This window comes from Phaseolus vulgaris, chromosome 4 (assembly GCF_051622355.1).
Source record: "Phaseolus vulgaris cultivar YP4 chromosome 4, ASM5162235v1, whole genome shotgun sequence".
NCBI lineage: Eukaryota > Viridiplantae > Streptophyta > Magnoliopsida > Fabales > Fabaceae > Phaseolus > Phaseolus vulgaris.
Window position 1 is genome coordinate 13,483,229 of NC_143501.1, and position 24,986 is coordinate 13,508,214.

The 24,986-nt window shown below is 33.3% G+C and overlaps 1 protein-coding gene across 14 annotated transcripts; it reads left to right on the plus strand.

The window, feature by feature from the left end:
- The first annotated feature begins 4,458 nt into the window (after positions 1-4,458).
- ICME-LIKE2 (alpha/beta-Hydrolases superfamily protein) lies at positions 4,459-23,304 on the plus strand. 14 transcript variants are annotated; one of them, XR_016520363.1, is made up of 11 exons: positions 4,459-4,947; positions 7,137-7,213; positions 7,524-7,593; positions 7,681-7,761; positions 13,935-14,009; positions 14,457-14,558; positions 14,660-14,800; positions 15,045-16,180; positions 16,256-16,399; positions 16,871-16,961; positions 22,975-23,304. XR_016520363.1 is itself a non-coding variant. In XM_068646251.2 (11 exons), the coding sequence occupies exons 1-11, from the start codon at positions 4,712-4,714 to the stop codon at positions 23,134-23,136; spliced, it is 1,245 nt and encodes a 414-aa protein (XP_068502352.2). In that variant the 5' UTR covers positions 4,475-4,711; the 3' UTR covers positions 23,137-23,304. The 14 variants fall into 14 exon arrangements, 12 of the variants coding, with proteins under 12 accessions (XP_068502352.2, XP_090157292.1, XP_090157290.1 ...); XM_068646251.2 differs by having other exon boundaries at positions 4,475-4,947; positions 16,115-16,180; XM_090301166.1 differs by having other exon boundaries at positions 4,518-4,947; positions 13,935-14,084; positions 16,115-16,180.
- Positions 23,305-24,986: the final 1,682 nt, after the last annotated feature.

Below are 24,986 nucleotides of genomic sequence, written 5' to 3' on the forward strand. Positions count from 1 at the left end.
ATTGCACTAACTTTGTTTTTGTCTTTATTTTTGTTTTATGGATTCAAAATGTCTATAATCTTGGCATGCATATTTTCAATTCACGTTCAATTTTCACAAATAGATTGAGATTCAATTCATATAATTACTTGAATTCTTTGTTTGGATTTAAATCAGCTACCACTTAAACAATTTCTAATTGCTTTTAGATCTTCACAATTAAAGTTAAAATAAGTATAATGGATTTAAAGACTTCTAGAACACTAAGAACATAAGACTCAAGCAAATGAGGTAAGGTAAAAAAAATTGACACAAAATAATTAAAAAGTAGAATTTAAAGTGCTTAATGAATAAAAAGGCGGAATTGTAAATAACAAGAATTTAAAGACTGAATTGAAAGGTTCTAAATTGAAAGCGGAATTTAAATTGCTTGAAGATGAAAGCAAAATTAAAATGTGCTGGAATTTAAAGGCAAATATCAACTCAGAAAAGATAAGCAAAATTTAAAACCATGCTCTGAATACCACATGATGTAAGTTGATTTTAGGATTGCATATTTTATGGGTTGCACTTTGTTTATGATTTTTTTGAATTATCAATTATGGTAAGAAACCCAAAGAAGATTCCCACTGGACACGAACTTAACCAAATGGTTAAGTAAGTGTGAAGGTTCACTTCTAGAGGGCAAAGAGAAAAACACAATATAGGGTGATGATGATGATGATGAGGTGCGAGAATTAAATAGCATAAATGGAAAGGAAAACAATATAGAAACTGAAAAGGGAAACAGAAGAACACAAATTCATAAGAGGGAATGGTGAAGAAAAGAAAAGATGAAGAGAAAGCTTATGGATGGTGAGAAGTTGTCACACCACTTGGACTGGGAGGAGACTCCAAGATGAGTGGTGAAGAGCCGCCACTTGAGGTGCACTACACTCAAGATAAGACCCAAAGATAATAGGAGAAAGCATGAACTTAATTTAGTACCTACAAAAATTATCAAGACAAAACGATATCTAAAAGATAAATGATAGAGAGAAAAGTATACACATAATTTATACTAGTTCATCCACAATAGACTACATCCAGTCCTCTTAAGCAACCCACTTTAGAACATTTATCAACTCAAGTATTCTCCACCTCTCCATGAACATAAGTATTCTCTACCTCTCTAGGAAAAATATTAAATATCTCTCTAGGTAGCAAGTATTGAACACCTCTATAGGAAATAAGTCTTAATATCCCTTAAGACTAACACCTCTTAATAAGTGAGCAAAACACTATCGAACAAAGAGAAAACAATGAAAACTCATAGTGTTTGATATGATTCTAAATAGAACTAACAATAGAATTAGGAATTTAGGGTTACGAAATGGAATCAATTAAAAACAGTAACAAGGAAAACCTGGATAGTGGGAGGCGCCACAAACAAGGTTTGATAAGCTTAAGGATGATCGCCACAAAAATTGGTGAATTCTTAATAAGATCGCAAGATGCAGGGAAGAACTCTAATAGAAATATATTCTTTTTATTAAATTGTCAAAACATTCATCCTCATTATGAATTCCAAAAGTGTATAAATACAAATTTAGTTATAGGTCTTGTCTCTTTTGTAAGTAAATAAAATAAAAAATACAATCCCTATATTTCAAGAAAAGATCATTTGGCCCAGTGGTTAAATTAATACTTTATAATTGATTCTAGGTTCAAATCCTAACTCCAAGCAAAATAATAATATTATTTTATTATAATACTCCAAGCATGTTGTGCATGTAATCAACTTAGTCTTTTTAAATTGTGGGTCATTCAACAATTGGGCCTCCAAAAGATTAGCGACCTTGTGCTGCAATGTCTCTTGGGCCTTTTTAAGCCTTCCTCTTGTCGTGGGTCCACCTATGTCTTGAATTATGTCCTCATCAGGGTTATCTTTACATAGTGAAGGATTTACAATATAGCTCACTCCTCAAACTATGAGTACTCTGTGTCTTGGACTTTAATTGTATTTAAATGGTTTCTCTTTTTAATCGAAATGTGGATGCTGATTATTTAAAATTGTAATCTTTGGGTATCCTTCATTCTCATGCATTGTTCATCATCTTCTTCATGTCAGACACTAAATATGACAACTTTTGCTTTGATTATGTTCTCTGCGTCTTTGATCATATGAAACAATTTGAATTATTTCCTTTATGATCTCTAATGTGAATGTTAACCCTTTAAGGCATGTGATTGATTCTGCAATCATATCTCTGTCATAATTGCTTCACTGTAATTGCCTTGGACGCTGGATATGGAAATGATTGCTTGGTCATTTATTGTGCGTTTCTGCCATCTGTAATTGGCTTCAATGCTCTCTTAAATTATTTCAAGCTTTGTTATGGATTGGAACGTTGGATATAATTTTGAATCTCGTACTCCACTTTAGTTCCATTACATTTGATGCTGATCAAGGAAGGTTTTGACTTATGTCTTTAATGCTCTTTCTCACTTCAATTCTTCTTAATTGAATTTCTAAGATATTCTCTTTCTCTTTGTTATTTGCAACAACTTTGAATGTCATCAATGACTTCACATGAATTTCGCTCTGCAATAACTTCATTATGCTCGTTGGACGCTTAATAAGAAAACAAAAACTTGTGCATGTCTGCGTCTTGATTGTTTCTAAAATCACATTTAGAAACCTTTGTAGTGATATTAATATTTTTAATGTGTTAGAGCAAATATATCACTGAATAATAATATCTTAATATCTTAGAATTATCAATACATTCCATTATCAGATATTAATCCAAACAATATCAATATATTTAAGTTTAGAATAAATCATTCATAGTTTAATTTTTCTTGAATATATTTAAAAAAATACGTTTCGAAAAACTTTTAAATGAATAAGACACATGTGTGCTCTGATTTTCAAAATCCTTTTCAAACAAAAATTTGAATATTTAATTAAAAACAACTATGTTTTTGCAAAATATCTTCCATTAAAACATATCAACTTTGCTCACTATGTTTCAGATCATGTTTTCAATATGTAATCACATAATATATTTGAAGTTCACTTGAAACATTTTAAAACTTAATTAACACTCTGTGTTTGGTTAACCTTCTAACATTTTGTTAACCTTCTACTATGTTTAATTGTATAGTTTAAAATTGACTTTCTAAATTTAACCGTCTAATTAAAATCTGAGTGTCTAATCCATGTTAAAAATCAACTTTAAGGACTGGTCTTTATTCTTTTATTTTATGATTGGAATTTATTAAATGGTCTATTGTTTTTTCAGAATGATTTAAGTTTATAACAAAAGCAAATAAAATGCTCATATATTCTCAATAGAAATTTGTACGGTCGTAAAGCATATTAAACTATCAAAACATCTAAAATCCTATTATTATTTTTAAAAATATTACAAATTTTTGGATGACCATCTATATGTGTTTTCTAAATTTTTTTATAAAACATTATTAAGTACTCTTTTTAGGACTAATATATTATTTTAAAAACATCATTATATAAATTACAATCTTCAACCAATTTAACACCCAAAACTACATCAATAATTTGTAAATGCAAAAATGACATATAATAAATACAGAAAAAATGCGAAACAGTGAGCAGTACAATAAAATCCACTTAGCTAACAAATATTTAAAAAAAAAACATTTATATAAAATTTATATGCTTTTAAGAAAAATAAACTATTTATAAAATAGTTAGTGAAGACGAATATTTAAAACAAAAGTTTAATTTTAGTATCTTTTCTAAATATGTGGTTTTAATAAATTTATGACTGCTATGCAAAATCATTTTTGGATTTCATAAATACTTTTTAGTTACATATATTTTTTTGTCTTTTTATAGCCAATAATCATTTTAGGCCAAATTAATTTCAATAATTTATATTATAATCAATTATATAATTAGATATCAATGTAATACTTAAATATTTCTTTATTTAATCCGTATAAAATTTTAAACATTAATTTTGATGTATAAAATATTTTCTTTATTTTTTTCTAATATTAAAAAATCACTGATTTTATTCATAATATTATAAGAAACTCATAATTTTATTTCATTCCTAATCTAATATTATAAGTTCTAGGGTAATTGGTTTTGATTTCTCCTATTACTTTACGTTCATTAACAAAATGTTAAGTGAAAATTTTTAGTGGTTTCGTTAGTATTAGTATTGGCTTTTCGTTAGTGGTTTCGTTAGTGCTTTCCTTAGTGGTTTGGTTAGTAATGCCAACAATTATAAAATGTATAATTAGATTATTTATTTATTTTAAAATAAAATAAAAAAATTCAAATATCAAAGAAATGAATGTAAGAAAATATTTTACATAAATTTAAATTTTCTCATTTTGTAAAAGTTTAAGTTATAAAATTAAAAGATTTTGAAAACTAAAATATAAAACAAACTAGTTTGAAAATAATATATTAAAGTCTTAAAATAGAATAATGTTTTCTGAAGTTTCACGACAGCATGGAAGAGGAGAGTACATAAAATCTGGTTCGTAGGATTTTAATCAAACCATCACAAAACAAAGTGCAAATCCAATTGCTTTGAATCCATTTCCGTATACATCATCTCCGCCTCCCGCTATAACTATATTTGCGTATGTAACTAAATCAGTATTGGCGCTTCATAACAAACAAAACGAATGCAATAATTTACTCTTTTCCGATCCGATACACTCTCCGATTCCTCAGCCTACGCCGGCAATGGCCGCCCTCACCAATCGCCGCCGCACGCTTCCGCCGGATGACGTTGGCTCCCAGGCGATAACTGCAGACTCCGTTTCCGCCAACTACCTCACGACGCACCACCTTGCTAACGGAAAAACCGGCCTCCGGCCTCCGCTCGCTCGGCAAGAATCTCTCCGCCGAAACATTGAGCACGTCGCCGCAGAAACCTACTTGATTACTCGCCTCGCCTTCACGCTTCTTCGCTACCTCGGGTAAGTGCGTCAAATTTCAGTAATCTCTTTAGTTATTTGTTTTTTCCTTCAATCTCTGATTATTATTTTGCATATAATATGACTTTGCGTTTTTTTACTGTAATTTCGCTTCCAGCTACTGTTTGTTTCACGCAATTAAATATTGTCGTTCCTTGCAAACAACAAACATGTTTGAATTAGTTCATGAAATTATTAAGAGTTATATTTACATGCATTATTCTTAATGTAAAATATCGTGGATCAGTTAAAAATTATTTATATGCGACTTTTGAAGAAATTACTTCTTATTATAAAATTAAAGCTTCCACACAAGTATTAAAAAATATAATTAATATTTTGAATTTTATACAAAATATTATATAGTAACTTGTTTTTTTTCCAGAAATTCTTAATAATTATTTTTTGTATTTTTCTTTTCTAGATGTGTTTATAAACAAGTTTGTGTAAACATATTCTAATTCTAAATGAACTCAATTGTGTACATAGATTCATATTTAGTTTGGAGTTGCTAATTTTTTCTTAGAAGTAATTAATAATATTGTTACTTCTGTTACTATGATTTACCTCAAATAATTAAGAATGAATAGATGAGATGTTAGGAATTCAGGTATGAGTTTGAGTTTCACATTCAATAAAAATGATAAAGTTGAGCAATATATAAGGAAGAAGACTCAAACTCATTGTCTTAAAATTTTGGATTAGAAGTGGTGTTGTGATTTTTTATATGGGTTGGTCATGACTCGTTGGTGTTGTAATCTCTTATATGGGTTGGTCATGACTTCTTGGTGTTGAATCTCTTGGTGAATCCCTCTTGAAGGAATCTATTAGTGGTATCAAAGCTAATGGTTCATCTCGATGACTGGCTCAAATGAGTATGTGGGTAAAAAATCTTAGGTTGTGGATTCCTTGTATCAAAAGTCTTTGTAATAAGGGTTTTAGTCAAGCGTGTCTCATTATGATAAACGAAATACATGAACGGGTCACCAAATGGTTAAAGATGCTTCTGCTTGAGGGGGAATGTGTAGAAGGAACTCTGACTTAAAGGGGTGATTGTTAGGTATCCAAGTGTTAATTTGAGTTTCACATTGAATAGAAATGAGAAAGTTGAGTGATTGTTAAGTATCCAAGTGTTAGTTTGAGTTCCACGTTGAATAGAAATGAGAAAATTTAGCAACTAGATCCATAAACTCATTGTCTTAAGGTTTTGAGTTAGAAGTGATGTCATAATCTCTTATATGAGTTTGCTTATGCCTCATTGGTGCTGAATCTCTCTTGATTCTCCCTCGAAAGACACAACATGTGATGCCTAACAAATAATTAAGAATAAATGGTTGTGATTTTATATAATTGTCTATATTGATCACTTGTGTTTGTGACAAATGACGTGGCTATTCTCGAGATGCTTGATTTGGTAGCGTTGTGTTCTGATACGACCTACGTTGTTGTTTGAAGAGCTTGTTTCCCTTTTATAGAGTTATTTCAGCAAGTAGTTTGCAGTCACTGTTATAGTAAATGCTTGCATGAATAGTTGCGATTATCTGTTGGAGAACATTCGTTGTTTTTTTGTTTTTCAAAAATCTCTCGAGGTGTAGTAAAGAGTATTTTCTAAATATATAAGCTAACGGAACCAGTTTATTATCAGATAAAAAGATTTTGATCAGAATTTATTAAAAAAAGTTTTGAAAAAAATATTTATGTCTATCAATTTAATTGTTTTCAAACTTGCGTGGACACTTCGTGCTTATGCCCAAATGAAATTTTGGAGTTTATCATAATTTAGTAAAAAATAATCATAAAATCTGTTAGTGCTTAAGCTGTTTCTAAGACATTATTTTCATAAGCTTTAGCTTTTACTTATAAAAAATGATGGAAAAATAACTCGGTTTCTGAAAATGCGTTATTAGTGCTTATTATTCCAGTATAGAAGTTCATGCATAGTTACAGAGTTCTCAACCTGCTTCTAAAATGTCATGTGATAATAATATTAAAAGCCATACAACTAAGAACGTACATAATCTAAATATAAGTTCAGTCTAAATGTACTTTAAGTGCTTTGTTCACTTTGTTTTAAAGGAATAATTACTTATTTTTATTAAGTCTTTTTAAAGAACCGAAAATAATCTGTTCTCACCCACTATTGTGCTTTGTGCCTTGTGGCATGCCTGATTTTTTGTTGATACATTGTTCAGGATTGGTTACCTTTGGATTTCACAATTACTTGCCCTTGGATGTTATGCCGTGCTACTTATGCCCGGTTTTTTACAAGGTTTGCTTAATATAGTTGTGATTTTCTCTTTTCTTATCACCAATAATGAAAATGTTAAGGTCTGAATTTACTTTGGAAGCTTCCAATCATGAATAGATCATCATATATTTTCTTATGCATTCTGTTTACTTAATGCTCAATGACAATCTGATGGCCATTCCTGACACTTGGCTCTTCTACATTACATGTTGCTGTTTCTCCTTCCACTTGGGGAGGTGTGGAAAATTTCACACAAATTATGTATCCAACAATATTAATTGAAAATGGATCTTTTGATTGTTCTCTCTCTCTTACTGTTGACTTCTTGCAGTTGCATATGAATATTTCTCCTCAACCAAGGTAAGGCGAAGCCTTGTTTATGGAGATCAGCCCAGAAACAGGTAAATTAAAACACTGGTAATCTATCTTGTGATGTTGGTCATTTCATGTATTCGTGCCTGATAGTCATGTAAATTGTGGTTTTTCAGGTTTGATCTGTATCTACCAGCCGATATTGGTGAACCTAAGCCAGTTTTGATATTTGTAACAGGGGGAGCATGGATTATTGGGTGAGAAGTTTGAAATGTCTACATGGCTTTGCTTTCATGTTTTAATTTACTCTGTATGTATAGTGTTGATTCTTATTCAGTACATGCAACGGTAATTCCTTTTCAAGTTACAAGTAGTTTTGTCTATGGCTGAAGTCTGAACTACAAATAACTGCCTGTTGTAGATGTTGCTTTGAAAACACAACAAATCTTGGATGTATGGGGGTATTATGATATATTGGAGTAAAGAATATAAAATATGTTCTTTTCTCTCTTTGTATTATTCCTTTACACTAGCACAATATCCCCCTTTAGTTTGCTATTTCCAGCTGTCCCTTTTAGTGATTCTGTTTTGGCGTTTTGCTCTTTTTGCTTTCAAGGGTAGCTACTATAAAGGCTCCCTTTGTATTATGCTTTACCTGTTCGAGAAATAATAAAACATTACATCCTTCATTAGGATTTTAACTTTTCTTTAAGATGGTATCTTGAGCATTCCATCCTCACGGCAACCTTTAATTGTTTTTAACCTTGGTTATTTCCTTTTGGTCATGGCTACTGCTAATCCCGCTGCTTCTGCACCTTATTCCTTTCCCATTTCCCTTGCTGAAAACCTTGATGACTCCAACTATCTTCATTGGCGTCCACGAGTTGAACCTGTTATTAAATCACATTTACTTCACTTATTCGTTGCTAGTCTACGATTCCTCCATAATATCTCTCTTATCAAGATCATGATGTTGATCGTGTGAATCCCCCATATGAAGTTTGGGAAGTTTAGGATCAAAAGCTTTTTGCACGGCTTCAATACAACATTATTGAAGTCGATTCTCTTTTGCGTTATTAGTTCAACACAATCCTACTAGGTTTACATGATTCATGAGTATTTTCATCTTTAGACAAAAACATGTGCTGAACTACTTCATCTTGATACTACGTATCTCTCGATGGCAAGAAGATGCGAGATTTTCACATCAAAACCATTGTAATGAACTTGCGGGTGTAGGTAACCCTATTCCGCTTGAAGAGAATGTTGATAACATCCTTGGAGATTTACCACCACCCCTCATTTCTATTACTAAAAGCAAGTTCTTCTTTTCTTTTATTTTAATATGGTATCAAAAGCATCGGGTTAGGTTTCAATTTTTTTGGTGAACCCACGGTTCACTAGTATTTTCCAACCGCCGCCCCCACCGCCTCCTTGAGGTCGGAGCTGCCGTTAGAGTCTCGTTAGAGCCGTCGTCGTCGCTGCTACCACCAATTGGCTGGTGACTAGATTTGTCCTTGTCATCTATGGATTCTTACACTGCCACTATGCCTAAATTGTCTATTTATACTAATTATATCAATATTTATCTCTCTCTTGACAAATTGGATGGAACCAATTATGTCACTTGGGCCTTAGATATTAAATTTTGGCTTAAGAGTCAAGGTTACGTTGATCATCTTACTCGTCCCAGTGTTGCTGAAAATGAGGTTTCCCGTTGGTTGAAAATTGATGTTTAATTATTCATTGTTATCAAATCTACCATTCACTCATCTTTAAAACAAATTTTTCGTACCTATGAGACATGTTTAGAAATTTGGGAACATGAAAAATTATTATACACCCATGATACTCAACGTCTTTATGGTGTGTGTCAAAATCTTCTCACAGTTGTTGCTCCCAAACGTTTTGATGGTATAATGGCGGAATAACTGGGTAAACTTCATGCTCTTCTTCATGATTTTAATGAGTTATTGCCTCCTTCCTCCACTCCTTCTCAAGAACTAGAGCAAAGATCCATGTTCTTCATGTCATTGGGCTTACATGGCCTTCCTGATGATTATTCTCATGTCCGTGATCAAATTTTGTGATCTCCTATCATGCCCAATTTTACTTCCACTTGTTCTACTCTTCTGCGTGTGGTAGGTAAACACACCACTGATTTAACGCCTTCGGTTCGTGATCAAATGTTGATCTTTTGTTGGCCTCACTCACTCTACTTCCTTTGGTCCTTGGGTTCTAGATTCAGGTGCAACCAATTATATTACATGTAGATTTGATAACAATACATAATTGAGCATCAATTTTCAACCAACGGGGAACCTCATATTTTGCAGATGTCACCTTTAGTGACTCTTCCCTTTACTTTAAATCTTCTCTTTCTCCTTATGTGTCTTCATCTAATATTCTTGTTGTTTGTAATCATCTTGTTCTGCATAATGCACCAAAAGATTCACCACCTCCACCTACTTGTCGGGTGTATAGTTGTCGTCAGACTGTCCATCGTCCATCAGATGACTCTCTTCTAGTACCAACACCTCCACCCCTTCGGCTCCGACAATTGAACTTGATCTTCCCATTGCCATGTGTAAGGTATACGTTCTACCTGTAATACCTCTCCACATTATACTGCTTTGAGTTACCATAGACTATCTAACCTTTTTATACCTGCCTTTCATCTATTTCTTCTATATCCATTCCAAAATCTGTAGGTGATGCCTTAGCCCATCCTGGTTGGCGTCAGGCCATGCTTGATGAAATGAATACACTTCAGAATAATGGAACTTGTTCCTTTACCTTCTAGGAAATTTGTTGTTGGTTGCAGGTGGACTTTTGCTATCAAAGTTGGTTCTGATGGTACTATTGATCGTCTCAAAGCTCGCTTTGTGGCTAGGGGTGATTCCCAAATTTTTGGTTTAGACTTACATTTCTCCAATGGCAAAGATGACTTATGTTCGTTTATTCATAGCCATGATTGCTCTTCAATGATGACCAGTGTTATCACTTATCGGCCATGGCGTCGCTATGGCGAATTTTGGTGGTGGTTTTCCTGACCACCGCCTCAACAAGGCGGTGGCAAATAGGATTTTGCATGGCGGCCGCTATGGCCATGTCGGAGTGCTAACAGATTGTGTTCACTCCTATGTTTTACAAACACAAGGTTTGGGTCATTAACAAATCACAAGGTTAGCTCATTAGAAAGGGTAGCATCTTTTGATGTGTACAAGGTTAGACTCTCTCACTAGTATGCTGAAAATGAACACAATAGTTTTCTTTACAAAACTTTTAGGGTGCATAATATTTTGGCAGAGTTTCAGCACTTGCAAAATTATGACTAACTTCCTTGTTCTTCTCTTTGAAGCATGCCTTCTTATGGGCTTGAAAAAAGTAGTCGTTGCATTCCCTTTTTTTGTCATTGAGTAGCTTTGAACTCTCTTCATTGTCTTCTTTCTTCTTTTGTTATCGTCTGATGAGTGCTTATGTTGAGAAGCATTAAATTCATAATATGTAGCATTATTTTCTCTTTTTTTTTCATGCAAACTATCTAATAGCTGACAGTACTTCCTCGATAACAGATCCTTTTACTCTAAACAATGGTTAAAAGTGTACACCATACAGGATAGACAACTGAGCCAAATTTGAAAATAGCTATGTCAAAGGAGTTGGTGGTAATTGCACCTTTAGCTCATATCCTAAGAGGTTTTTTAATATTGTTGTTTGATTCAGATCTTGGGACAAACTTAGAAGACATTCTCTGTTTCTTCAAACTCAAGTTTGGTAATACTCTTCATTTGTTAACTTGTAGTCTTGGTTTGTACTTATCATCTAATTGATCTTCAATTAACTTATCAGACAAAGTTGAACGTGGCATAGTTCTCTATTGTCTATCATGTGAAACATATGCATTTGTGATCTAATCAGTGTTTTTCAGAAGCAATTGCTTTATGTCTTTCAAGCTCTCAACTTGTTGTGTTTAAGCACACAATCAAAACATTTAGAGGATGTTGTATTTTTTCTCTAACAATCCCTGATTATAACTTCTTAAAAACTTTTGGGTGTGTGTGCTTGTTTTCTTTCTTTAAAGAAATCTTATAATACTCACAAACTTAATTTCAGGTCACAAGCTGTCATTTTCATTGAACAACAGTTTCCCTAATGTGATATTTCTCAGCAAAGTCCTTCAAGAATAGTTCTTAATCTGACTATTTTCATTATACTTCAAATTTATCATCTCTTGTTCCTCCTGTTGCACCTTCACAACAGCCTTTTTTTTCTTATGTTAGTGATCTTGATGAGCATCCTCCTCCTCTCCTTCTTGACTTGTTAATGTTCATCCCATGCAAACCAAGTCCAAGTTTGGACTACATAATCCATGTCTTCATCCCTCATTGTTTCTAGCTCACAGTGAACAACAGGAGTTAAACTAGGTCTAGCTGATCCAAATTGGTTATATGCCATGCATCATGAATATTTGCACTTATGAAGAATCAAACCAGGGATTTAGTTCCCCTGTCTTGTAATAGAAAGTCAGTCTGCTGTAAAGGGCTTTTCACATAAAAGAAAATGCAGATGGGTCAATCAATAAGTATAAGATACGTCTTGAGGCTAAGGGTTTTCATCAAAGCTCTTGGTTTTGATTTTCATGACACATTTACTCTTGTTGTTAAAACCATCACTATTCGTCTTATTACTACAATTGCGCTTACCTCTAACTGGGAATTATTTCAGCTGGATGTCAATATTGCTTTCCTTAATGGTCTTTTGGAAGAGACAATTTAAATGCTGCAGTCCCAAGGTTTTGAAAATCCAGACAAGTCTCTTGTCTACAAGGTGAACAAGGTTATTTATGGTCTCTGACAGGCACCCAGGCAGTGGTTTGATTAACTCAAATCTACCTTTCTTCAGTTTGGGTTTGCAACAAGTAAATGCGATCCTTCTTTGTTTATCTAGAGGCATCAATCTCACTATTTTTATTCTAGTGTATGTGGATGTTTATCTACACCTCACCTTAATTCTGTATGTGGGATGCTTTCTCTCTCAAATAGCTTGGCCACTTGGACTATTTCTTGGGCATTGAAATCAAACATTTACGCAATAAATCTCTTCTCATGAATCAAAGCAAGTACATTCATGATCTGCTTCACAAAACCAATGTTGTTGAAGCTCACTCTTATTCTTCTCATTTGGCTTCTTCCTACAAATTGTCTAAAACATGTGGTGATTTATTTTCAGATCCTACACTTTATGGATCTGTAATTTGTGCCTTATAGTATGCTCCTCCTACTCAAGCTGAAATTAGCTTTGTAGTCAACAAAGTGTGCCAATTCATGGAAACTCCTATTGATACTCACTAGGTGGAAGTTAAGACAATTCTACGGCATCTTAAAAGGAACTGTCTCTCATGTTCTTCTCATGAAATCTGCTGCAGTAGGAAGACCTCTTTCTGTCACTGCACCGTGTGATGCTGATTGGGCCTCTAACATTGATGACCGTAGATCCACCACTGCTTCTGCAACATCTACTTTAATCTCTTGGTGATCCTGTACACAACAAGTTGTAGCCAGTTCTAGCATGGAGGCTGAATATGGCAGCATTGCTCAAACCATAGCTGAATTAACTTGGATTCAAGCTTTGCTACAAGAAACTGCATGTTCCCTTTTCTACTCCTATCTTACTCTGTGACAATCAAAGTACAGCGGTAATGATCACAACCATGTTTTTCACAGTCACGCTAAGCATATGAATGTTGATGTCCTCCTTGTTCTTGATAAAGTTCTCACCAAACAACTTCAGATTTATCATATTCTAGTTAGATCATTGGGCAGATTTTCTGATGAAGCTTCTTTCTCCAATCAGATTTACTTTGCTCAAAGACAAACTCAATCTGATGGATATTTCTCATGCAATTGCACCTTGAGTTTGAGGGGGGCTATTAAGAGTAAAAAATATAAAAGATATTATTTTCTCTCTCCGTATCTTTCCATTACACTAGCACAATATTTTAGTTTCTTATTTCCTGTCCCTTTTTAGTGATTCTTTTTTGGCTTTTTGGTCCTTTTGCTTTCAAGGGTACTAGCTACTATAAATGCTCCCTCCTCTGTATTCTGCTTTACGTGTTACATAAATAATAAAATATTACATCCTTTTATTATGGTTTTATCCTTTCTCTAAGAGGGTGGACAACAAAATACTACAAGTGCTTATGATGAATTGTTGGTTCAATTAAAGAGTATAGCAGATATTCAAAAATGAATTTAAAAAATTTCTGACTTGAAGGATTTGGTTCGTGTCACACTTTGTGATGCCAAAATATTGCTGGTCTCCTGCACCATGGCATGGCTAGAATTTTAGTTTATGTGTGTATATAGACCTATTCATCAATCTTTTATCTTTCAAAACTTGAAATAATTGCAGTTGGGTTTTGTTTTAGGTATAAAGCATGGGGTTCCCTTTTAGGACTACAGTTGGCAGAAAGAGGCATTATAGTGGCATGCTTAGATTACAGGTACCTGGTCTCAGTTCAAGCAGTGCAAGATTGAGTCTTCAATTTACATTTGGTCTGACTTGCTCTATGTTTGAGGTATTTTGATGGACGAATTGGGTTCTTTTTATGTCTATTTCTAGGACATTTAGTCCGGGAAATTCACAATCATAAATAACTACCAGGATGCTTGCATCACACTATCTCCCGAACATAACAGTTTCCAATCGTGCATATTTTAATTCAGAATTTGTTTCTAAGCTAGAAATATAGTACATCACATTTAGTATTAACATTTCTGTAATTGAAATCTTAATCTTAAAGTTGTTCCAAATTACGAGATTTCTTTTATGAAATGTTATAACTTAGTTATATACTAAAGGGTACAGACAACATATTTTATTACATCTAGTTTCCAAATAAAATGCTATGTTTAGCATTTAATAAATTTGTGTTTATTTGTGAGTGTAGAAATTTTCCTCAAGGGACTATCAGTGACATGGTAAATGATACTTCTCAGGGAATTTCCTTTATCATCAACAACATAGCTAACTACGGAGGTGACCCTAACAGGTGGCGTGCTACTAAGATACAAGATTCCTTTTCATCATATATTTAGAAATTCAACTATGAGATTGATCTATTCATTTTTTTTGTAAATAACTATATAGCAGGGTTTATCTGATGGGACAATCTGCCGGTGCTCATATTTCCTCTTGCGCTTTACTGGAGCAAGCAGCCAGAGAATCAGAAAAAGGAGAGAATGTTTCTTGGAGCATTTCCCAGATCAAAGCTTATTTTGGTTTATCTGGAGGGTAAGACACTGGTTAGAGTTTCATATATGTCTTGAATTTTGTGGAAATGGTGAGTTTCAATAATATATAAGTGTAACCATGTTCATTCTAGATTGTCTAGAAAACATCGATGCAGTTCCTTCGTAGAATTTTTTTGTCCTTTACGTTTGAAGTTATTTGTTGTACAAAGATGCGCCTTAAGCTAAATGGAAAACTTAACTTCTCTTTCACATGATCACTGTTGCTTCATGGTGCTGAATATTAGGCAACAAAGGGCTAAGAAGAGCAGACATGTTGCACGATGAAAATGTTGCATGCATTGGATGAGTGGTCAGACCAGAAAAGATAAGAACACCCCTATGTAATTCTTACTATTTACATATGTTCTTCAGTTCTGGTAATTGAAAAACAACAGGATTATATCACATAAATCTATACCATTTCTCTCTTCATGGTATCTAGAGCCTAATAGTCTGAATCCATACCATTTTGGAAATCATGTCTCTTTCCGAATTCCCGCTACCCCTTTTCACATGCATTTTTTTCCGCCTGTTTTCCTCTGCTACCGCTGTTGTCACCGCCATTTGCCACTGTCACCATTTCCGATCGCGACACCACCACCGCTGCCATGTCACCAAGATGCACACAATGTTGTCAGTTGCGCGCCAATTAGAGCAGTGACACACCCCGATACAAACCACCTTGACAAGCAGATGACTAAGGACACAACAGACACTATCAGGTCCCACCAAACCTCAATAGAGCCTCAGCAGAAGAAGAACCAAACATAAATGTTGTGGCGAAATCTAGTGCAGAAGCATAACATAGAATTATGGCTTCAACTACTTGTGAACTTATTTGGCTTGAAACAACTATTTAAAAAGACACAATTTGCAAAGGTCACTCAAATGACACTTATATGTAACAATCAGGTTGCTCTTCATATTAGCTCTAATCCCTTCTTTTATGAAAGGATCAAGCATATTGAGATTGATTTTCATTTTATTTGCGAAAAAATGGTATCTAAAGACATCAAGATTGAGTTTGTTAATTCAAATGATCAATTATACTATTGAAATATTGAATTAGTATGTTACTTGTATAAATTATTTTTTTCCTTATGGTGACGTGAAATTTGTGGTTTTCTTGGTGTAATGTTTGATCCCTTCCATGTTTCGATGGTATATTTTCATTTTAGTTATGTGAAAATAGTGAATAAGATTTCTGGTTATTTTTGTGTGAAAAGATCATTTATGACTGCGTCTGAATTATGCACCCCGATAAATTGGTTTAGACTGGTTAAGGATAGCCTATTAACCGTTTCAACACATGCAGATACAACTTATTGGATTTAGTGGATCACTTCCACAAACGTGGGTTGTATCGTCGGATCTTTTTAAGGTATGTCCTGAAAAACTGAGTTTCGTTAAAACTAAGGCTATGTTTTTCCCGTGTTATAACTGATTACCATTTCAGCATAATGGAAGGGGAAGAGTCTTTGAAGGTATTTTCACCTGAAATTAAAATTCAAGAACCATATCTCAAAAGTGTCATTCCTCACTTCCCACCTGTATATCTGGTACATGGAACTGCAGATTATTCCATACCATCAGTAGCCAGGTTAGACTCTCGAATTGAAATTCACTGGTTATTATATTATGTTCATAAACAAAATTGGTTATTATATTTATTTTATTCTGTTGAAGGAAACTTCTGAAGGTTTCAATTATAAATACGACCTGATCACTGTTATACCGTAAAGATTGAAAGGGTTATGTTGACTGTCATCTACCTAACTCAACTCTCTTTAAATCTGGGCATGTACTAAGTACAGCATAGGAAGAGTTGGATGATCTCTGGTTATCATGAAGTTAAATAACATCTATGACTTTGTGGGTTGTTCTTTCTTTTCTACAGTACTTGTGTTATCCGTATGTATTATTAAAGATAAAGATGACATGGTAAAAGTATTGTTTACTCTAATAAATGAAAAATCCACTGTTGTAATTTTCTTTGCTAGACTTACAAATATTTGTCAAAAAGGCGGTTGCGTGTGTTACACTTTTAGATATTAATAAGTGATTTTTGCAGTGAACGGTTTGCTGATGCTCTTCAGAAGGCAGGGGCAAGAGCTGAGTTGATTTTGTGTGAGGGGAAGACTCATACAGATTTGTTTCTACAAGTAAGTTAAACGTGAAGCGATTTCAAATTTTTGGACACTTGATAAAATATAAAAAACTTTATATTATGCAACAGTTTTTAATTTATCATTTTGACTATCTCTGTAAGCAATAGAGCTGAAAAAGGAAATCATATGCCATATACGTAGCGGTATAAAAGTTTTGTCTGGTAAACTTTAATCGATTCCCTTTCAACCTCTCATAGAGGCAGATTCAGTTTCTTAACGCTTAAACATGAACTCCCAACTTCTCCTTTGCTGATGATCTCTTCTAGTTTTGGCTTCACGGCACAATTAACTATTTTGTCAGAGCTCATAAAATTAAAATGAGGGCTGGTTGATAAATCATTTTTGGTGCTTAGCCCTTGGAGAGACATTAGAAACATGTGTTGATTAGTTTATGTCCCTTTTGTTTTTATTGTATTGCGTAAAACATGTTATTTTCTTTCTTCTCCTTAGTGTAGGTTTTTTTTATATTAGAATAAAAAAAAATTAATGAACTGCTAAGGGGGTAATTGTTTCTAATTCTGAACAAAGTAAGTCATACACTATTCATCCTTTTTCTTACGAAAAAAAGTAATACACTATTCATACCCTTTATCTCTTATAATTCAATCAAACCAATCAATTCTCTGAAGATAAAAACACTATAGAGCTACGTATGTGTTTGCAAATTAGTTGAGTTCTCTTATGATAATAAAATAAAGATTTGATCTATGAATTCAACAATAACTAATTATATATGTATCATTAAGAATATTTTTATTTATTTTCGTATCATATCTTTATCATGATATCAAATCTCCTGTATTTATTGTATTTACTCATTCTTCTCCATATAAATAATGTATTTGTGTTTTCTTAGAAACACACATATTCAATTCATGTTTCTCTCTTCCATAGAGTATAACATGATATCTAAACCATTTTCCAAAACTGTGTTGACTTGGTATACCCACTGACTCGGTAAACACACGGTTTGCTTTCACTGTTCTAAGACCACCTTCGAAGAGGTTTTTGGCGACATTCTAGCAACCACCATTTTCTTCAACTATCCCTTTCCCCCTCTCCTTAGTTTTTTTATTATGTTTTTCTTACAACTTCAAAAAAAATGTCTTCGATGTAAACCAATAAAACATATTCTCCCATCTTTTCTAACCACATGGTTAGTATTGAAAAGATGGACAAGTCTAAGAATTTCGCTTGGGCATTTAAAATCAAGTCATGGTTAAGTGGTTTAGACTACAAATCCCATCTCTTTACAACTGTTAAATCCATTCCTACAGAAAATCGAGAACAATGGATAAAGATTGATGTTTAACTCTGTACTGTTCTCAAATCCACTATTCACTCTTAACTCAAACCTATTTATCGTCTCAGCTTAAAATGCGCACTAGCTTTGAGATGTGTTCACCAACTTTGAGTGGGCTCACGTCTTTTATACCATTGACACATGCAAGATCCTTATGGTCTGTGCAAAGACCTCTTTATACTAGTGACCCACAACATCTCCACTACATTTTGGGCAGTTTCATTCTGTCTTACATGATTTTAATGGGCTCCTTCCACCTGCAAATGTGAAGAAAGAACTTGAGAATCACAACACGTTCTTTATGACCTTGGGTTTGTACAGCTTGCCCAAATTGTCCAAAATGCAAACATTGTTACCGCATTGGACATATAATTAATAGGTCTTAGAAGCTGCATGGAAAACTCCATCATCCACACCCATCTTTATGACATCTATTGTTAAGTCACCTGTTTCTCCTACATTATTGACTGATTCATCTTCAAGACTTTATCAAATGGTGTGTATTAAGAAATAGACGGTGAGGTTTACACTTACTTCTATACTATGATATGGGATATCCAACAATGTACAACACACTAATACATAAGTAAACACACTAATACATAAGTAACACTATCTTGTTGGCATGCGCCGTTGATACTATCCAACCCCTCTCATCCCTTATTGTTCATTATGTTCTTTATATCCTTAATTTCCCATTAAATTTATTGTCTGTTACCCGATTGACCCAATCCCGAGATATTATCCTTACCTTCACTGAAAGAGTTGATGCAGTCACATGATGTTAAGTTGTTAAGATCCACAACTTTCCATCCATAAACTAATAACCAGACTGAGAACCTCGACAAGTTTGTAGAGGCTTACTTGTGATGTGATATAGGGAGTATGCCCAAATGGTGGACAGATCACTTAGCTATGACAGAACTATGGTATAATACAAAGTTTCATACAACCCAAATGACACCTTTTGAGGATTTATATGGATATGTCCCTACAGTGGAGAAACTTTAATTGAGGTAGTTGATTACACGGTGCGGACTACAGAGCAGATTGGAAGACTGCTGCAGGAAAATCTATGTGAAGCAGAATGAGGATCTATGCAGAAAGGAAGTGGGGAGACAGAGAATTTAACTGTGGTGATTTTTTGCTTGAAGATTCAACCATAGAAGCAACATTCTTTGGCAAACACATCCCTTCCATAAGCTATCAGGGAGGTGTTATGGTCCCTACAAGATTATTGAAAAAATTGGGACAGTAGCATACAGATTGCACCTTCCTGAAGACCACAGAATTCACAATGTATTCTGTGTCACTATTAAAAAAGCATCATGGCAGCCATGCCGTTTCAGAACAATTACCCAGATTCATTGAAGGAGACATAGTGATCAGACCTAAGGCCATATTGGATAGAAGAGTGAAAAAGAAGAACAACAAAATCATTACTGAGTATTAGTGCAATGGGAACAAATCAACCCCGTGGATGCAACATGGGAGGAATTACAGGAGTTGCAAATCCAATATCTAGATTTTTAGTGGAGAGCAGTATAAAGGACTTGGGGACATGTCCTCCTTTGAAGGGGGGAATTTGTAGTAACAGTTAGTGAACAAAATTAAAAAATAGGTTTAATTCTGTTATTAGTTGCTTAGAAAATAAGTAATTCTAATTCTGGCTTAAGAAAATAGTTATTTCTGTTGGAAGCTAGAATTATATATAGAGCTTTTGTACAGAATTTTGGCAGTTAATAAGAATTTTCACGTTTCAGTTTCCTCCTCTTCAAATTTTGAGAATTGTGAGTGAGTGCAATCAAAGTTGGAACTGGACAACTTTGAAGAGTAACAGAGCGTAAATATTTGATAGACACCTCGCATTTAGATCATTACTTTTCTGTTGTGATTTCCAAGTTGCATGTTATTCTGAAGTCAATCGTATCATAATGTGATTTGCTATTCCTTAGTAATTTTTGGAAGGCGCTCTTTCGCTTTACCTACTCAAATTTAGTATTCGCATACCATCTCCAAACGAACGACCAATCACATCACAGGTGATTAACAGAAGTTTAGAGGTTTACCTAAGTTGTTTTGCAAGACAACCTTTCACACATGTTAAAGTTCCTTCATCTGGCCAAGTTTGGGTATAACTCTTCTTACCATTTTGTCATCAACATCACCCTGTTCCAAGCTTTCTATGACCGCTCTCCTTCGTCCATATCAGACTATGTCAACGATACCATTACGGTCCCGTCCTTGGCCACCTCCCTCCAAGAACGAACCGAAATGCTCTAACAACTACGACAAAACTTGAACTCCACTCGTCAACGAATGACCATTGTGACCTCCAAAACATGCCACCATCATGTGTTTCACCCTGGGGACAACGCCATCCGTCTCTGCAGTCATATCACCAAGGCTCTGTTTCTCCACGTCCCTCCAACAAGCTTGCCAGAAAATTTTATGGACCTTTCGTGGTGACCCACCGGATCGACAAAGTTGCCTACGAGCTAGCTCTGCCTCCTTCCTCACGAATCCACCCCAATCTTTTACATCTCTCTTCTTCGATCCTATCACGCATTCTCTTCCCCTACCTTCATACATACATCAGCCACCTGAACTAACCTCTCAAACCAACCAACCCACTAAACCTGAACCTCACTCTCTTCCCCAACACCACACTCATTTCCTCTCCACTTTCCCAAACCACTTTAATTAAGAGAACACGAGGTATTGCTTCCTTTGCCACACCCACTTTGTCCTCTTCTAATCAACCCACACCACCCTTAATTGTGCCAACATTATCCCCTCAGGTAACACCGAACCCTTTAACCAATGCCACTCGTACCACATGTTCTCCTTGAACTCAACAACCTCCCAACATTAACACCTCCAACAGGCATCTATTCATCAATGCACGTGGGAACCTTTTCTAACATTCTGCTTATACCATTTCAACAGCACCTAACCCACCGCCAGATACGACCCAATTCGTAAACCCAAACCTTTTCCCTCGCTCACAATGCACACCAATCCAACTTTTCCAGCCTTGATATCAGGGCTCTTTTTTCATGCACCTCCTTCATTTCTTCCTGCACCTTCATAAGGTGTTCGAAATGTCAATACAGTTTCGTCCGTCTGAAATTATTAAGGACTCATTGTTTCTGAAAGTTTTTAAATTATATAATCTGGTTGAGTTTTGTATTTCAAATTTATTAACTTAAAATTATTTTTATTAATATTATTTAACATTTTGAATTTTGTATTCTAAAATATTTTTTCAAATTGCAAAATCTTAAAATATATATTGTAAAATTTGGACATACCTTTCAAAATATAGAATCTAAGATTAATATTTTTTACTTTTAGATTACGTAATGTAAATTAATTTTGTCACTTTTAAATTAGCGAGTCCTTTTTATTTTTGGCTTTTAGATTGGCCAATTTGGAAGTGTGTTTTTTATCACTAGAACAAGACCATGCATAAAGACAGTGGATGAATCATTTGCCACCCGTTGGATCATTTGATGATTTCATAAAACAACTTTCTAATAATACAATGTCTTTTGAACAATGACATATCAATTAGAGCTGAAGGGAATGACTTTGGACCTGTTATGCAAACGTGTTCCAAAACATGTTCGTAGTGAAAAGTACGTCCTCTCCACTGCACCATGTATGTCGTACTGGAAAGAGAATGATTAGTTTAAATGGAGAGTCACTGGAACGAAAATATTTTACATTTACATTTCCATCCATTTTTTTCTATATTTTATATTACATCATTTGTTTTTCTTTCATTGTCTCTTTTTTTCTCTTATTCTAAATTTAATTGTTTTTTAAAAACCATACTTAACCCGCTTTTCTATATACCCACCCACATCCCAACTCACTTCCACTATTCAAGCCCTTGCCTCTTTTATAGTAAAATGTTCCAGACTTCCGTTCTGTGGAAAGATAGAAAACCGTGACAATTGCAATTGTAGTGTTTCAAGAACGCTATTGAATGAACGAAGAATGGTGATGTCCCAATTAATTTTGTTTGGTTCAATTCGAACCCGAAGTGTTCTAGAATTGTTATTTGCCCTGGTTAGATTTAGATTTGGTGAAGCTCTGATTCGTTGAAGTTGGTAGTTGTGTAGGAATCCAGTGTTTGTAGTTGAACTGCATGAGGTGATGAAACGTCAAAAGTACTTTGGATTCAGATTTATAAAACAACCTTATTCTTTTTCTTGGATGATGACTGGATTCTGAAATTTTGTGTTTATTTGGAATCATTTAGAATGTATTTCTAACATTTAGAAATGCATTTTAAAATGTGTATCTCAAATACGTTTGGATTATATATTTCAGAATGTTTGGAAATACATATTTTTGAAAGATAACATATAAATTTATTGAATGCAACATCAATACGCAGAATACAGTGGCCTATTTTTTTTCTTTTTTTAGAATAAGAATCTCTCTGGTTGAAAATTAGTAGTCTTTTTGTTAGAATACGTAGAAATGGGATGTTTGGATTAAACTTCTAATATACCTAGATCTTTGTACCATTATGGTAATGAAATAAAGAGAAAAGTTGGTTTTGTTGTAATTTTGTGTTTTCTTTCTTTTTTCCTCTGATCACTTCTGAACTAGGATCTTGCATGAGAGTTCCAGTATGTGCTGCCTTTTGTTTTTCCTGTGGAACTTCTAATTCTGAACCATGCTGTGCAGGATCCACTCCGAGGAGGTAATGATTACCTATTCGATCATGCTGTTGCCATTATACATTCCAATGATAGTGATACTCTTACAAAGGACGTCTTTGCACCCCGAAGAAAACGGTTTGTTCCTGAGATTTTATTAAAGTTGGCTAGCAAGATAAGTCCTTTCTAAGTATAAGCTTGTGATCATAGTGATTACAAACTCACTGTTTGCTATTCCATGCCACAATTCCATAGTATTAGGCTACCTACTGATTCATGTTTTAAGATGAATCTCATGATACATAAATGAACGGCTCTGTAAAATTTCATACCATCAATACAAATCACGTAATTTCCTACATATAATCTCTTTTTATTTTGGTAAATATAATTCGATACACTGTTCAAAAAAATATCTTTTTTTTAATAAAATAATAATTTGTAAGCTGAAAAGTGAATGTAGAAACTGAAAGAGGAGTGTCAATCATATAATCACTCTTTTTATTTTCACCGATACTCATGAAAAGAATAATTTAAATAAGATTAAATGATCAATGAAAGAATAATTAGAAGAACTTTTTTAAACTTTTCCTATTTGGTTATTACACTATTTCATTTGTTAGTAGCTTATTCAATACATGCATTTTTTTATATATACTATATCTTGCTATTTCATTGTTTCTCATTTTTTTTAAATTAAAGGCTTCAGTGATATATAGCTAATTATTTTATTTTATAAGACTTACGGTTGGATTGTTTTATCTATTTTTAGTTTAAAATTATTATATTTATATATCATGATATATTTGAAGTAATGTATTATTGTCAATGAATTTTATGATTCAGATTCCAAATTTAGTTCGGTTATTTACAATTTGATTTTTTTATTGGATATCTGTAGTAATCACAAACTTCTGGTTATAATTTATGACATTATCCATGCATGAAATCGGAGTAATTCATTAAAAATGCATAACATAACATTTTTATTTTAAAATTGGGTTAATAGAAGGAAAATGGTGTGACGGTAACTTGAGATGATCCAAGCTTTTTTTTTAAAAAGTGCATCAATTCACCCATATTTCTTCCGAAAAATAAGCTGATATTCCTCATAAATGTAGACTCTTTTAGGACTTGGATGTGAGGAGTTGTTTATTAATTTATCTTATTATTTTTATTTGAATACGGTGTATTCATTTTTCTTGACACTGTTTTCCTTTCCTGACGATCTAATATTTTAATTTATTTTCAGTTTTCTTTTTATCCAGTTCATATTTTTAAAGATAATGTTAAATTCACAATCCACATTTTTTATATAATCAAATTACAACTCCTAATATTATTATTTTAATATTTTTATATTATTTAATTATAAATTTATTTTTTATATTATATATATTTATTTTTAAATACATCATATTAAGAGTTATATATAACTTTAAGGGTTGTCAAGTATCTTTTCATATTTTTAACATCAAAGTATATTTTTCTATTTTTAAGGTGAATTGTATTGCTAATAAATTGCAAAAGTTAAATTTATCAATATTACCTACTGTTTATAGAGAAAGAATTTAGCATTCGCATAAACCCAACGATATAGATTACTAACCAATTTTGTGTGTTTTAGAAAAAAACAATATAAAATGGTGTGGAATTAATTTTATTCCGATATATAAATTAGTATCGACATTCTTCAAAAGAAAAAAAAAATAGAAACATGTCACTTTTAAAATAATAATATGCATACTAGTCAACAAAATCAGAAAATAAGAACCTTTCCTAACTCTTTTCCGTCTTTAATCGTGATTTTTTTAGTGGTGAAAGAGTTTGGTTAAGTCATTTTAATTATTATTTTATTGGTTAAGAAGTCATTTTAAACTTAGTGTGATTATTTTATACAATAAAAATAGTTGTTTAATTTATTTTAGGCAAATATTCATTCAGTATTATAAGTATTGACATATTTTATTTTTACGATAACAAAAAGAAAATAATATTTTAGTAAAAAAAAAATTCTACCTTAAATCGTGCTTTTGTATT

Excerpts from the sequence above, each read along its gene's own strand:
- ICME-LIKE2 (XM_068646250.2), top strand. The coding sequence starts at position 4,712 with ATGGCCGCCCTCACCAATCGCCGCCGCACGCTTCCGCCGGATGACGTT. Across the intron at positions 7,762-13,934 it reads GGGGGAGCATGGATTATTGG|GTATAAAGCATGGGGTTCCC; the intron begins GTGAGAAGTTTG and ends GTTTTGTTTTAG. Across the intron at positions 14,801-16,114 it reads TATTTTGGTTTATCTGGAGG|ATACAACTTATTGGATTTAG; the intron begins GTAAGACACTGG and ends CAACACATGCAG.